The 13,456-nt window shown below is 46.3% G+C and overlaps 1 protein-coding gene across 1 annotated transcript in view; it reads left to right on the top strand.

The window, feature by feature from the left end:
* Nucleotides 1-889: 889 nt before the first annotated feature.
* LOC124805496 (protein tramtrack, beta isoform-like) overlaps nucleotides 890-13,456 on the top strand; it is a 61,444-nt gene continuing 48,877 nt past the window's right edge. The window contains exon 1 of the mRNA XM_047266059.1: nucleotides 890-1,060. Within this exon, the coding sequence (XP_047122015.1) occupies nucleotides 890-1,060 (171 nt within the window). The remainder of the gene's footprint in view (nucleotides 1,061-13,456) is intronic.

The raw sequence follows: 13,456 nt of genomic DNA, 5'->3' as shown, positions 1-13,456 counted from the left end.
ATCCGAAAGCAAAGGAAGTAGGTTACAGTACGCTTGTTCACCCGCTGCTTGAATACTGCTCAGTAGTGTGAGATCCGTACCAGATAGGGTTGATAGAAGAGATAGAGAAGATCCAACGGAGAGCAGCGCGCTGCGTTACAGGATCACTTAGTAATCGCGAAAGCGTTACGGAGTTGATAGATAAACTCCAGTGGAAGACTCTGCAGGAGAGACGATCAGTAGCTCGGTACGGGCTTTTGTTGAAGTTTCGAGAACATACCTTCACCGAAGAGTCAAGCAGTGTATTGCTCCCTCCTACGTATATCTCGCGAAGAGACCATGAGGATAAAATCAGAGAGATTAGAGTCCACACAGAGGCATACCGACAATCCTTCTTTCCACGAACAATACGAGACTGGAATAGAAGGGAGAACCGATAGAGGTACTCAAGATACCCTCCGCCACACACCGTCAGGAGGCTTGCGAAGTATGGATGTAGATGTAGATGTAGATGCTCTAAGCGCCGTGATGTCTGGTGGAGAAGGCCACAGCAACTATGAACAAGAATAAGAAGGAAAAAAATATAAAAAAATACATAAAGCGTCATTTTACTTGCACATTTATTCAGTTTATGTCTGTTGCACGTTTACATAGTAAATTGCTTGGTAAGTTGGATAATTCGGTGCTTGAAAGCAAAATGTCTCATTCACAACATACATCTATGTTTTAGGGACACTACAGTTACCACATATGTGCTGAATGGCTTTGATGTACAGTTTTGTATGTACATGTTTCTGTTGCAACCTACTGGTGATGTAGAACGTTGCCCCTGTGTGCCGAAGATGGGTGGCAACTAGGTGCTGGTGATGTGGAGTGTTGTGATGCGGAGTGTTGTGCTCGTGTGCTGCAGATGGGTGGTAACCGGCTGCTGGTGCGGTGGGAGCGGCACGCTTCGGGCGTGCTGGCGAACCTGCGGCGCCTGCTGGCCGCCGAGGCGTTCGTCGACGTCACCCTCTGCTGCCAGGGCCGCCGCCTGCGCGCGCACCGCGTGCTGCTCTCTGCTTGCAGCCCCTACCTGCAGGTCAGCACTCTCTCTCTCTCTCCCGCTTCTACTGTCTACTGTCTAGTCCGTTACTGGACAGTGTCACTGCGTGATTTTGTGTAGCTGACTAGAAAGTAAAAACGATGTGGAACTACCTCCACAACAAATCTTATCATTGAACGTACCACTGTCTGCGCCCTCTCTCTACTGACACATTAAGGAAGAGTGAAAAATTATCGACATTCTGACGACCTGCGCGGTTCCAGAAGTACTCGCATTGCACATTAGAATACTTTATAACCACAAACAAGCCCATTTCCTGATGCGACTTAACTGTACGGTCCTGTACAACTAAGTGCACCATATATCCATCCTCCCGAGCGCTTGTCGCTTGGAATCGTTAAGTTCCTGCACGGCCTTCAGTACGATCCTGCTGAAACCATCGAATCCATATTCACGTGACCAAAGTAAGCAGCACTATCGCAGAATAATTAACTACATTCTCAATGGCGACGGTCCTGTTGCTATGAAATTCTGATACTACTGCCAACATCAAATGCGAGTTCTTAATCCTAAACCCCCTATGTTATCTTTCTTTACATAAAGAATGTAGATGGTGTCACTCCTACATTTTGCGACTTCTACGAAATGCTAATCGTTTACATATCGAGCCATACATTACTCTTGATGACAATATTTGTCTCTTTCATGCCACTGAAAGCTAGCTGTGTATTTGAAATGGTAGATAGCAGGGGTCTGTAAGCGCTTATCATAAAAGACTCTCACATTTATTACTTTTATCATTCTTCTCTTTCATTTTCAATGGGAATGGTAAGATGCTGGGCATACAACACCCAAACACTTCATATTTTTGTTATTATATTTTCATATTTTCGATTTTTAACAAATGTGAGTGTGGTGTCACCGCCAGACACCACACTTGCTAGGTGGTAGCCTTTAAATCGGCCGCGGTCCGTTAGTATACGTCGGACCCGCGTGTCGCCACTATCAGTGATTGCAGACCGAGCGCCGCCACACGGCAGGTCTAGAGAGACTTCCTAGCACTCGCCCCAGTTGTACAGCCGACTTTGCTAGCGATGTTTCACTGACAAATTACGCTCTCAATTTCCGAGACGATAGTTAGCATAGCCTTCAGCTACGTCATTTGCTACGACCTAGCAAGGCGCCATTATCATTTGCTATTTATCTTGTGATGCATGTACCGTCAGACCGATGTTCACCAATTATGGATTAAAGTTAAGTATTCCAGAAGCTACGTACCTATTTTGCTAGTCTCTATTCCTTTAACTGTTCCAGACCTCACGCCAGCCTGCGTGAGCTTAAACGCGTGCCTTTCGGCTTACTCTTATAGTGGCTTGGCTGTCTTGCCAAGTCACAACAGTGAGTCTCCAAATCTAGCAACCATTTAAGAACATGTCCCTGAGGCACTTAAGACTATTAGCAATGATTTAGAAAACAATTCTTTGAATAATAGTTCAACATCAGAAATCTTTAAGAAAATAAAAATTAAAAGTACAGTCCGCCAAAGAGGCAAAGTCATTGGCATCTACTTCCAGTTTTTGAAGATACTTTAATACAGGCATTAGAATTACCACTATTGAAATTTAAAGAAAATTCTTTTAGATTACGAAAGTATTTAAATCAATCTATCTTTTAAATTCTCTAAGACAACAAATTTTGTTAAAGTATTAAATATTCTAAAATGATTAAATCGCCTCAAACCAAAAGATAAACACTGGGATTAACAGATTGACAGCATAGTTAAAAGGGACATGAAATCTAGTGAAGTGTAAAAACCTGGATTATTCGGGACCTTTACGCATCAGGATGTGTGAGAGAAATGTAGAGGGCAAATTTACGCCGGGGTATGCAGTCAAATAGCAGTAGTAGTGACGGGTGTTTATTCAGTCAGTCCCATACAGCACTACAACCGTCGTGATGGACACACTGCGTGCTTGCAAACGTAGCTGATCGTGGAATGCGCTGAAGCCCTTATCGTCCAGGGTCACGAGCGGTAGCGACCGTGTGGCCAGCAGTAAAGGACGAGTTTGGCCTACCTAGGTCCTCCAGGGTCTTGCCAGCCATACACGGCCGCGCTAACTCATGGTCCCCATGTCATGCGCTCGGGTGCAGTAACCCCCAGGATGGTGGGCGGTGACGTCTAGGAGGCCACGACGGTGCACTTGCGTCAACTGGATCGTAGTCAGCTTTGCCTTCTGTTGGCCGAAGTGCCTCAGAGAGCTGATGTTGGCCGCGTATCAGCTCCGCCCATCGGTGAAGATTCCGAAGTCCTGCAACCGCAAAGCCATAGGTTGGCGCTCCTCAGTGAATCAATCAGAAAATCTTTATCTCCAAGGGTGGGTCGTTGTTTGTGTGAAAAAAGTCAGACATTTTCTTTGGTTAAGGAAGGAGACAGAATGATGGCATGACTGAATGCCTTTATGCCCTTATACCTACACTTCTGACATAGTCCTAAAAGGGGGGGGGGGGGGGGACGACGACGACGACGACGACGATGACGAGATGTTTGATTCACATTATTTGTCGTGTCACTTGTTCTTAGCTTGCTCTGCAGAGAACACAGATTCCAGTTAAATGTGCAAGGTGTGAGTTTCTCAGTACCACACAAGTGCTCGAGTTACAAAATGTTACTTAACTCTTGCTTAGATTGTATTCGCTGTTCCATGCGCTCAACTGTCGACCAGTGTTGCAAACGCCTGTCTGCCGAGAGCGTTTTCTAGTAATGTCTAAAATACCGTCTAGTGGCCCACTTGATGAAGCACATCTACATCTACATCTACATTTATACTTCGAAAGCCACCCAACGGTTTGTGGCGGAGGGTACTTCACGTGCCACTGTCATTTCCTCCCTTTCCTGTTCCAGTCTCATATGGTTCTCGGGAAGAACGACTGCCGGAAAGCCTCCGTGCACACTCGAATCTCTCTAATTTTACATTCGTGATCTCCTCGGGAGGTATAAGTAGTGGGAAGCAATATATTCGATACCTCATCCAGAAACGCACCCTCTCGAAACTTGGACAGCAAGCTACAGCGCGATGCAGAGCGCCTCTCTTGCAGAGTCTGCCACTTGAGTTTGCTAAACATCCCCGTAACGCTACCACGCTTACCAAATAACCCTGCGACGAAACGCGCCGCTCTTCTTTGGATCTTCTGTATCTGTCAACCCGACCTGGTACAGATCCCACACTGATGAGCAATACTCAAGTATAGGTCGAACGAGTGTTTTGAAAGACACCTCCTTTGTTGATGGACTACATTTTCTAAGGACTCTCCCAATGAATCTCGACCTGGCACCCGCCTTACAAACAATTAATTTTATATGATCAATCCACTTCAAATCGTTCCGTACGCATACTCGCAGATATTTTACAGAAGTAACTGCTACCAGTGTTTGTTCCGCTATCGTATAATCATACAATAAATGATCCTTCTTTCTATGTATTCGCAATACATTACATTTGTCTATGTTAAGGGTCAGTTGACACTCCCTGCACCAAGTGCTAGGATGACTTCTCCTGCATGGCCACAGTAAGAATAAAACTTCAAAAATTCAGAATTCACATCCCGAACTTTTCTGGGGAAGGCACGCCTACTTCGTTCGAAACACTAGTCCCAGGCCTTCCAAAACGAGTTCTTATTTAAAATTGCTCCTAGCCCTACAAAAAGTACATATCGTGCTAATGGCAACAGCAGCTATAACCATGAGCTGTCCTACATGTATTTCTCCCTTCTCCAACACTAACATGAGCTTGGTTTCTAAATTGGTCTCCAAGACCTTATTACAATACAATGCTTAGTCTAATGTTCATACGACTTAATACAGAGGTTTTACTTCCACCAACTGTTCCCTCAGTTTTTCCAGAAAATCATTCGACTGACAACTGATGCGGCAGTATATCTGTAGGTTGTGCATTACCTAGAAGAAATGCCCAGCAACTGGCTGAAATGCTTATCGACATTATCGTGTGCTGATGATTTTCTTGAAAATCCTAAACATCTCGTAACATGTACTCTATTTAAATTTTCCCTTTCTGTGATTCGATGTATTCGTCTAATAAACAGAGTGCAGCACTGAGGATGGCATGAAGGTAATTTAAATTCTGGGCGCATATTTCCCTTTGTGGCTGTTCCAGCCTATACAACACATTCTGCATCAGTGTCGTGATAGTTTTACTAGTGAGTGTAGCCGGAATGTGGAAATCTCTCCCCACTGTCTCACAAGACGTACCACCAGTAATAAAATTAGAATTTCAGGGAAGTGGTATTCTCAGCCCCTCATGTTTCGCTTTTGCATAGTCATTTGTCAACATAGTTTCTGCCTACCTTCTGGAAGTTAGATCAAGTGGGCGAGATTTCCCTTTCGCAACTTCTATCGTTCGCTTTCCGTAAAGGCATACTCATCTCACATGTCCCCATATCAGAGTGTACCGGTAGGCAGGGACATACAACAGTACTCCCTTGAGTGCACCACATGAGTTCCCCTACTATCCGAAATTATCAATGCCTCCTAGTTCTGCTTTGTATGCATTTTCCTATTACCCCCATTTAATCAGATGTGAGTGAAAGAGGCAACACTGAGATTTTGTGTGAACCCTCGCCATATGACACTCAACCGCTATAATATACATTTACTCCATCCTAGCCACATGAAAAAATAACGCTAAATTACTTTCTGTCACTTCTACTATATGTCTTAATGCTGCTGGGAACTGCTTCTCTCCTGGACAAAATAAAACCATAAACTGCCGTGATGAAGTGAACATCAAACTGAGCGGTCTGTTTACCACATGCTACATTGGTTTCTTCAGTTTGGTCATGCCACTCTGTGCATCTTTTTTCCAGAGCACAGCAGCATCAAGCACATGGCTTGAGCTCAGATCATGCCTCAAAAGGTTGGTTCAGCTCAAAAGCTGAAACATTAGAGGTTACTTATTAAAATTATATGAGAGATACAAATTGCAGATCGCATGCAGGTGCATGCCCTCAGAACAAAAGAAGATGTACCCATTCAGCATGCAGAAGCTGTGCTGGCGTAAGCTGTCGCCAATACAACGGTCGACAAACATGTAGCAAGAAGATCGATAGCAGGCGCCAGAGCAAGTGCTCTTGTCATGAAAGAGGCCAAAGACAAACCACCGAGCGAGGTGGCGCAGTGGTAGCACACTGGACTCGCATTCGGAAGGACGACGGTTCAATCCCGCGTCCGGCCATCCTGATTTAGGTTTTCCGTGATTTCCCTAAATCACTCCAGGCAAATGCCGGGATGGTTCCTCTGAAAGGGCACGGCCGACTTCCTTCCCCATCCTTCCCTAATCCGATGAGACCGATGACCACGCTGTCTGATCTCCTTCCCCAAACCAACCAACCAACCAAAGACAAGCTCGCAAGCAACAGGCCGCAAACGCCCTCTCGACAGCAAGTATTTAGATCGCTGCCGTTGACTGGAAAGACTCAGTCTCAGTCACTCGCGTAATCACTCAGTCACAGGCTGAGCCACTGACGAACCAATGTGCACTCCGGTTTCACATCTGTCTTTCATCGCATAGTGGGACTTGTACTTCTCAAGCAGTGAGGCTAATGTGAATTATTACGGAAGAACTTGTACCATAACACACGTACTCTGTTAAAGAAAGTATCTTGCCGGCCGAAGTGGCCGTGCGGTTAAAGGCGCTGCAGTCTGGAACCGCAAGACCGCTACGGTCGCAGGTTCGAATCCTGCCTCGGGCATGGATGTTTGTGATGTCCTTAGGTTAGTTAGGTTTAACTACACTCCTGGAAATTGAAATAAGAACACCGTGAATTCATTGTCCCAGGAAGGGGAAACTTTATTGACACATTCCTGGGGTCAGATACATCACATGATCTCACTGACAGAACCACAGGCACATAGACACAGGCATCAGAGCATGCACAATGTCGGCACTAGTACAGTGTATATCCACCTTTCGCAGCAATGCAGGCTGCTATTCTCCCATGGAGACGATCGTAGAGATGCTGGATGTAGTCCAGTGGAACGGCTTGCCATGCCATTTCCACCTGGCGCCTCAGTTGGACCAGCGTTCGTGCTGGACGTGCAGACCGCGTGAGACGACGCTTCATCCAGTCCCAAACATGCTCAATGGGGGACAGATCCGGAGATCTTGCTGGCCAGGGTAGTTGACTTACACCTCCTAGAGCACGTTGGGTGGCACGGGATACATGCGGACGTGCATTGTCCTGTTGGAACAGCAAGTTCCCTTGCCGGTCTAGGAATGGTAGAACGATGGGTTCGATGACGGTTTGGATGTACTGTGCACTATTCAGTGTCCCCTCGACGATCACCAGTGGTGTACGGCCAGTGTAGGAGATCGCTCCCCACACCATGATGCCGGGTGTTGGCCCTGTGTGCCTCGGTCGTATGCAGTCCTGATTGTGGCGCTCACCTGCACGGCGCCAAACACGCATACGACCATCATTGACACCAAGGCAGAAGCGACTCTCATCGCTGAAGACGACACGTCTCCATTCGTCCCTCCATTCACGCCTGTCGCGACACCACTGGAGGCGGGCTGCACGATGTTGGGGCGTGAGCGGAAGACGGCCTAACGGTGTGCGGGACCGTAGCCCAGCTTCATGGAGACGGTTGCGAATGGTCCTCGCCGATACCCCAGGAGCAACAGTGTCCCTAATATGCTGGGAAGTGGCGGTGCGGTCCCCTACGGCACTGCGTAGGATCCTACGGTCTTGGCGTGCATCCGTGCGTCGCTGCGGTCCGGTCCCAGGTCGACGGGCACGTGCACCTTCCGCCGACCACTGGCGACAACATCGATGTACTGTGGAGACCTCACGCCCCACGTGTTGAGCAATTCGGCGGTACGTCCACCCGGCCTCCCGCATGCCCACTATACGCCCTCGCTCAAAGTCCGTCAACTGCACATACGGTTCACGTCCACGCTGTCGCGGCATGCTACCAGTGTTAAAGACTGCGATGGAGCTCCGTATGCCACGGCAAACTGGCTGACACTGACGGCGGCGGTGCACAAATGCTGCGCAGCTAGCGCCATTCGACGGCCAACACCGCGGTTCCTGGTGTGTCCGCTGTGCCGTGCGTGTGATCATTGCTTGTACAGCCCTCTCGCAGTGTCCGGAGCAAGTATGGTGGGTCTGACACACCGGTGTCAATGTGTTCTTTTTTCCATTTCCAGGAGTGTAGTTCTAAGTTCTAGGGGACTAATGACCTCAGCAGTTGAGTCCCATAGTGCTCAGAGCCATTTGAACCATTCAATCTATCTTTTAAATGCTCTAAGACAACAAATTTTGTTAAAGTATTAAATATTCTAAAATGATTAAATCGCCTCAAACCAAAAGATAAACACTGGGATTAACAGATTGACAGCATAGTTAAAAGGGACATGAAATCTAGTGAAGTGTAAAAACCTGGATTATTCGGGACCTTTACGCATCAGGGTGTGTGAGAGAAATGTAGAGGGCAAATTTACGCCGGGGTATGCAGTCAAATAGCAGTAGTAGTGACGGGTGTTTATTCAGTCAGTCCCATACAGCACTACAACCGTCGTGATGGACACACTGCGTGCTTGCAAACGTAGCTGATCGTGGAATGCGCTGAAGCCCTTATCGTCCAGGGTCACGAGCGGTAGCGACCGTGTGGCCAGCAGTAAAGGACGAGTTTGGCCTACCTAGGTCCTCCAGGGTCTTGCCAGCCATACACGGCCGCGCTAACTCATGGTCCCCATGTCATGCGCTCGGGTGCAGTAACCCCCAGGATGGTGGGCGGTGACGTCTAGGAGGCCACGACGGTGCACTTGCGTCAGCTGGATCGTAGTCAGCTTTGCCTTCTGTTGGCCGAAGTGCCTCAGGGAGCTGATGTTGGCCGCGTATCAGCTCCGCCCATCGGTGAAGATTCCGAAGTCCTGCAACCGCAAAGCCATAGGTTGGCGCTCCTCAGTGAATCAATCAGAAAATCTTTATCTCCAAGGGTGGGTCGTTGTTTGTGTGAAAAAAGTCAGACATTTTCTTTGGTTAAGGAAGGAGACAGAATGATGGTATGACTGAATGCCTTTATGCCCTTATACCTACACTTCTGACATAGTCCTAAAAGGGGGGGGGGGGGGGGACGACGACGACGATGACGAGATGTTTGATTCACATTATTTGTCGTGTCACTTGTTCTTAGCTTGCTCTGCAGAGAGCACAGATTCCAGTTAAATGTGCAAGATGTGAGTTTCTCAGTACCACACAAGTGCTCGAGTTACAAAATGTTACTTAACTCTTGCTTAGATTGTATTCGCTGTTCCATGCGCTCAACTGTCGACCAGTGTTGCAAACGCCTGTCTGCCGAGAGCGTTTTCTAGTAATGTCTAAAATACCGTCTAGTGGCCCACTTGATGAAGCACATCTACATCTACATTTATACTTCGAAAGCCACCCAACGGTGTGTGGCGGAGGGTACTTCACGTGCCACTGTCATTTCCTCCCTTTCCTGTTCCAGTCGCATATGGTTCTCGGGAAGAACGACTGCCGGAAAGCCTCCGTGCACGCTCGAATCTCTCTAATTTTACATTCGTGATCTCCCCGGGAGGTATAAGTAGTGGGAAGCAATATATTCGATACCTCATCCAGAAACGCACCATCTCGAAACCTGGACAGCAAGCTACACCGCGATGCAGAGCGCCTCTCTTGCAGAGTCTGCCACTTGAGTTTGCTAAACATCTCCGTAACGCTACCACGCTTACCAAATAACTCTGCGACGAAACGCGCCGCTCTTCTTTTGATCTTCTGTATCTGTCAACCCGACCTGGTACAGATCCCACACTGATGAGCGATACTCAAGTATAGGTCGAACGAGTGTTTTGAAAGACACCTCCTTTGTTGATGGACTACATTTTCTAAGGACTCTCCCAATGAATCTTGACCTGGCACCCGCCTTACAAACAATTAATTTTATATGATCAATCCACTTCAAATCGTTCCGTACGCATACTCGCAGATATTTTACAGAAGTAACTGCTACCAGTGTTTGTTCCGCTATCATATAATCATACAATAAATGATCCTTCTTTCTATGTAATCGCAATACATTACATTTGTCTATGTTAAGTCAGTTGCCACTCCCTGCATCAAGTGCTAGGATGACTTCTCCTGCATGGCCACAGTAAGAATAAAACTTCAAAAATTCAGAATTCACATCCCGAACTTTTCTGGGGAAGGCACGCCTACTTCGTTCGAAACACTAGTCAGAGGCCTTCCAAAACGAGTTCTTATTTAAAATTGCTCCTAGCCCTAGAAAAAGTACATATCGTGTTAATGGCAACACCAGCTATAACCATGAGCTGTCCTACATGTATTTCTCCCTTCTCCAACACTAACATGAGCTTGCTTTCTAAATTGGTCTCCAAGACCTAATTACAATACAATGCTTAGTCTAATGTTCATACGACTTAATACAGAGGTTTTACTTCCACCAACTGTTCCCTCAGTTTTTCCAGAAAATCATTCGACTGACAACTGATGCGGCAGTATATCTGTAGGTTGTGCATTACCTAGAAGAAATGCCCAGCAACTGGCTGAAATGCTTATCGACATTATCTTGTGCTGACGATTTTCTTGAAAATCCTAAACATCTCGTAACATGTACTCTATTTAAATTTTCCCTTTCTGTGATTCGATATATTCGTCTAATAAACAGAGTGCAGCACTGAGGATGGCATGAAGGTAATTTAAATTCTGGGCGCATATTTCCCTTTGTGGCTGTTCCAGCCTATACAACACATTCTGCATCAGTGTCCTGATAGTTTTACCAGTGAGTGTAACCGGAATGTGGAAATCTCTCCCCACTGTCTCACAAGACGTACCACCAGTAATAAAATTAGAATTTCAGGGAAGTGGTATTCTCAGCCCCTCATGTTTCGCTTTTGCATAGTCATTTGTCAACATAGTTTCTGCCTACCTTCTGGAAGTTAGATCAAGTGGGCGAGATTTCCCTTTCGCAACTTCTATCGTTCGCTTTCCGTAAAGGCATACTCATCTCACATGTCCCCATATCAGAGTGTACCGGTAGGCAGGGACATACAACAGTACTCCCTTGAGTGCACTACATGAGTTCCCCTACTATCCGAAATTATCAATGCCTCCTAGTTCTGCTTTGTATGCATTTTCCTATTACCCCCATTTAATCAGATGTGAGTGAAAGAGGTAACACTGAGATTTTGTGTGAACCCTCGCCATATGACACTCAACCGCTATAATATACATTTACTCCATCCTAGCCACATGAAAAAATAACGCTAAATTACTTTCTGTCACTTCTACTATATGTCTTAATGCTGCTGGGAACTGCTTCTCTCCTGGACAAAATAAAACCATAAACTGCCGAGATGAAGTGAACATCAAACTGAGCGGTCTGTTTACCACATGCTACATTGGTTTCTTCAGTTTGGTCATGCCACTCTGTGCATCACTTTTCCAGAGCACAGCAGCATCAAGCACATGGCTTGAGCTCAGATCATGCCTCAAAAGGTTGGTTCAGCTCAAAAGCTGAAACATCAGAGGTTACTTATTAAAATTATATGTGAGGTACAAATTACAGATCGCATGCAGGTGCATGCCCTCAGAACAAAAGGAGATGTACCCATTCAGCATGCAGAAGCTGTGCTGGCGTAAGCTGTCGCCAATATAACGGTCGACAAAGATGTAGCAAGAAGATCGATAGCAGGCGCCAGAGCAAGTGCTCTTGTCATGAAAGAGGCCAAAGACAAACTCGCAAGCAACAGGCCGCAAACGCCCTCTCGACAGCAAGTATTTAGATCGCTGCCGTTGACTGGAAAGTCTCAGTCTCAGTCACTCGCGTAATCACTCAGTCACAGGCTGAGCCACTGACGAACCAATGTGCACTCCGGTTTTACATCTGTCTTACATCGCATAGTGGGACTTGTACTTCTCAAGCAGTGAGGCTAATGTGAATTATTACGGAAGAACTTGTACCATAACACACGTACTCTGTTAAAGAAAGTATCTTCTGCTCTCGTAAATGTAGAACCCTCTTAATATATGTGTTGTAGAAAGAGGTTACTAGCCACCAAACAACATCCTCTCTCTTGATTCCTATGGTACAAAACGCAACAGTGGCAACAAGGCCCCTAAAGGAGCTAATGGGTAACTAAGCGTCTGATGATTAAGAGTGAAACGCATATATAGGCGCTTACGCGCTTGAAATAGAAAAAATAACAGAATTTATGAACCTCTGAGCGTTCAAAATAAGGCACTGGTTGATATTTTATGGAAATTCAAAATAAGTCATCGGTGGAGTCTTTATGGAAATTATCTCCCGTCCTTAACCAGTTAATAATAGAACCTGATCCGCACAAAACGTGAATGCCTTTACAGCTTTCTTAAAAATAACTCAGGCTTGACCCAGTTACCAAGGATGGTGATCCACTTTAAAAACTTGGACCAAATAACGGCCACCAACGAAAGCTGCACGCACCACACGCTTGAACTCAGCGTAAGTCTGAGTTACCAGGGCTAAACAGAGAGCAGACGCTTCCACGAATCGCATCCAACACTTAATCACACGCAAACGATATGCTCGCGAAGTATTTCTATCGATGTACATGGAATGCTGGCAGGACCACATCCATCAGTCATGGTACCAAAAACGGGAACTGGCCGTCTCTGAAGACGAAATCCGCGACTGCGAAGGCAGCGGAATGCAGAGGTAGTTCAGATGGATTCAGCACACTTTCCACGGTGAAAAGCCATCAACCAAATTACAGCGGCCACACTTCTGTTCTTGGCCTCGCAGACAGCCATACTAACCACTGGAGTTCGTTTAAGCCCCAAGGTTGCTCGCTGGTGAGACACTGGGACGGCCTTCGCTAGGGAGCGAAACCAGAGACGTTCATTCAGCGGCCTTAATCGATAGGAGTGCACGCACAGCACAGTAGTCACAAAGATAATAATTTAAAATATATGATCATGAGTAGTGCAATTACAGGTATATGCAGTGTTTAATACAAAATACACTGCCATCACAGACAATATAAGAGCTTGATATATCAGCGCTGGTTCGTGCCAGATGTTGTTGGTGCTTTTGTTACGGTCTTCAGTACTAAGACTGGTTTGATGCAGCTCCCCATGCTACTCTGTCCTGTGCAAGCTTCTTCATCTCCCAGTACCTACTGCAACCTACATCCTTCTGTATCTGTTTAGTGTATTCATCTCTTGGTCTCCCTCTACGATTTTTACACTGCACGCTGCCCTCCAAGACTAAATTGGTGATCCCTTGATGCCTCAGAACATGTCCTACCACCCGATCCCTTCTTCTAGTCAAGTCGTACCACAAACTTCTCTTCTCCCCAATCCTATTCAATACCTCTTCATTAGTTATATGATCTA

The sequence above is a fragment of the Schistocerca piceifrons genome, chromosome 7 (assembly GCF_021461385.2).
Source record: "Schistocerca piceifrons isolate TAMUIC-IGC-003096 chromosome 7, iqSchPice1.1, whole genome shotgun sequence".
Lineage (NCBI taxonomy): Eukaryota > Metazoa > Arthropoda > Insecta > Orthoptera > Acrididae > Schistocerca > Schistocerca piceifrons.
The sequence above is the reverse complement of the archived record's forward strand: the minus strand, read 5'-3'. Positions and strand labels throughout refer to the sequence as shown.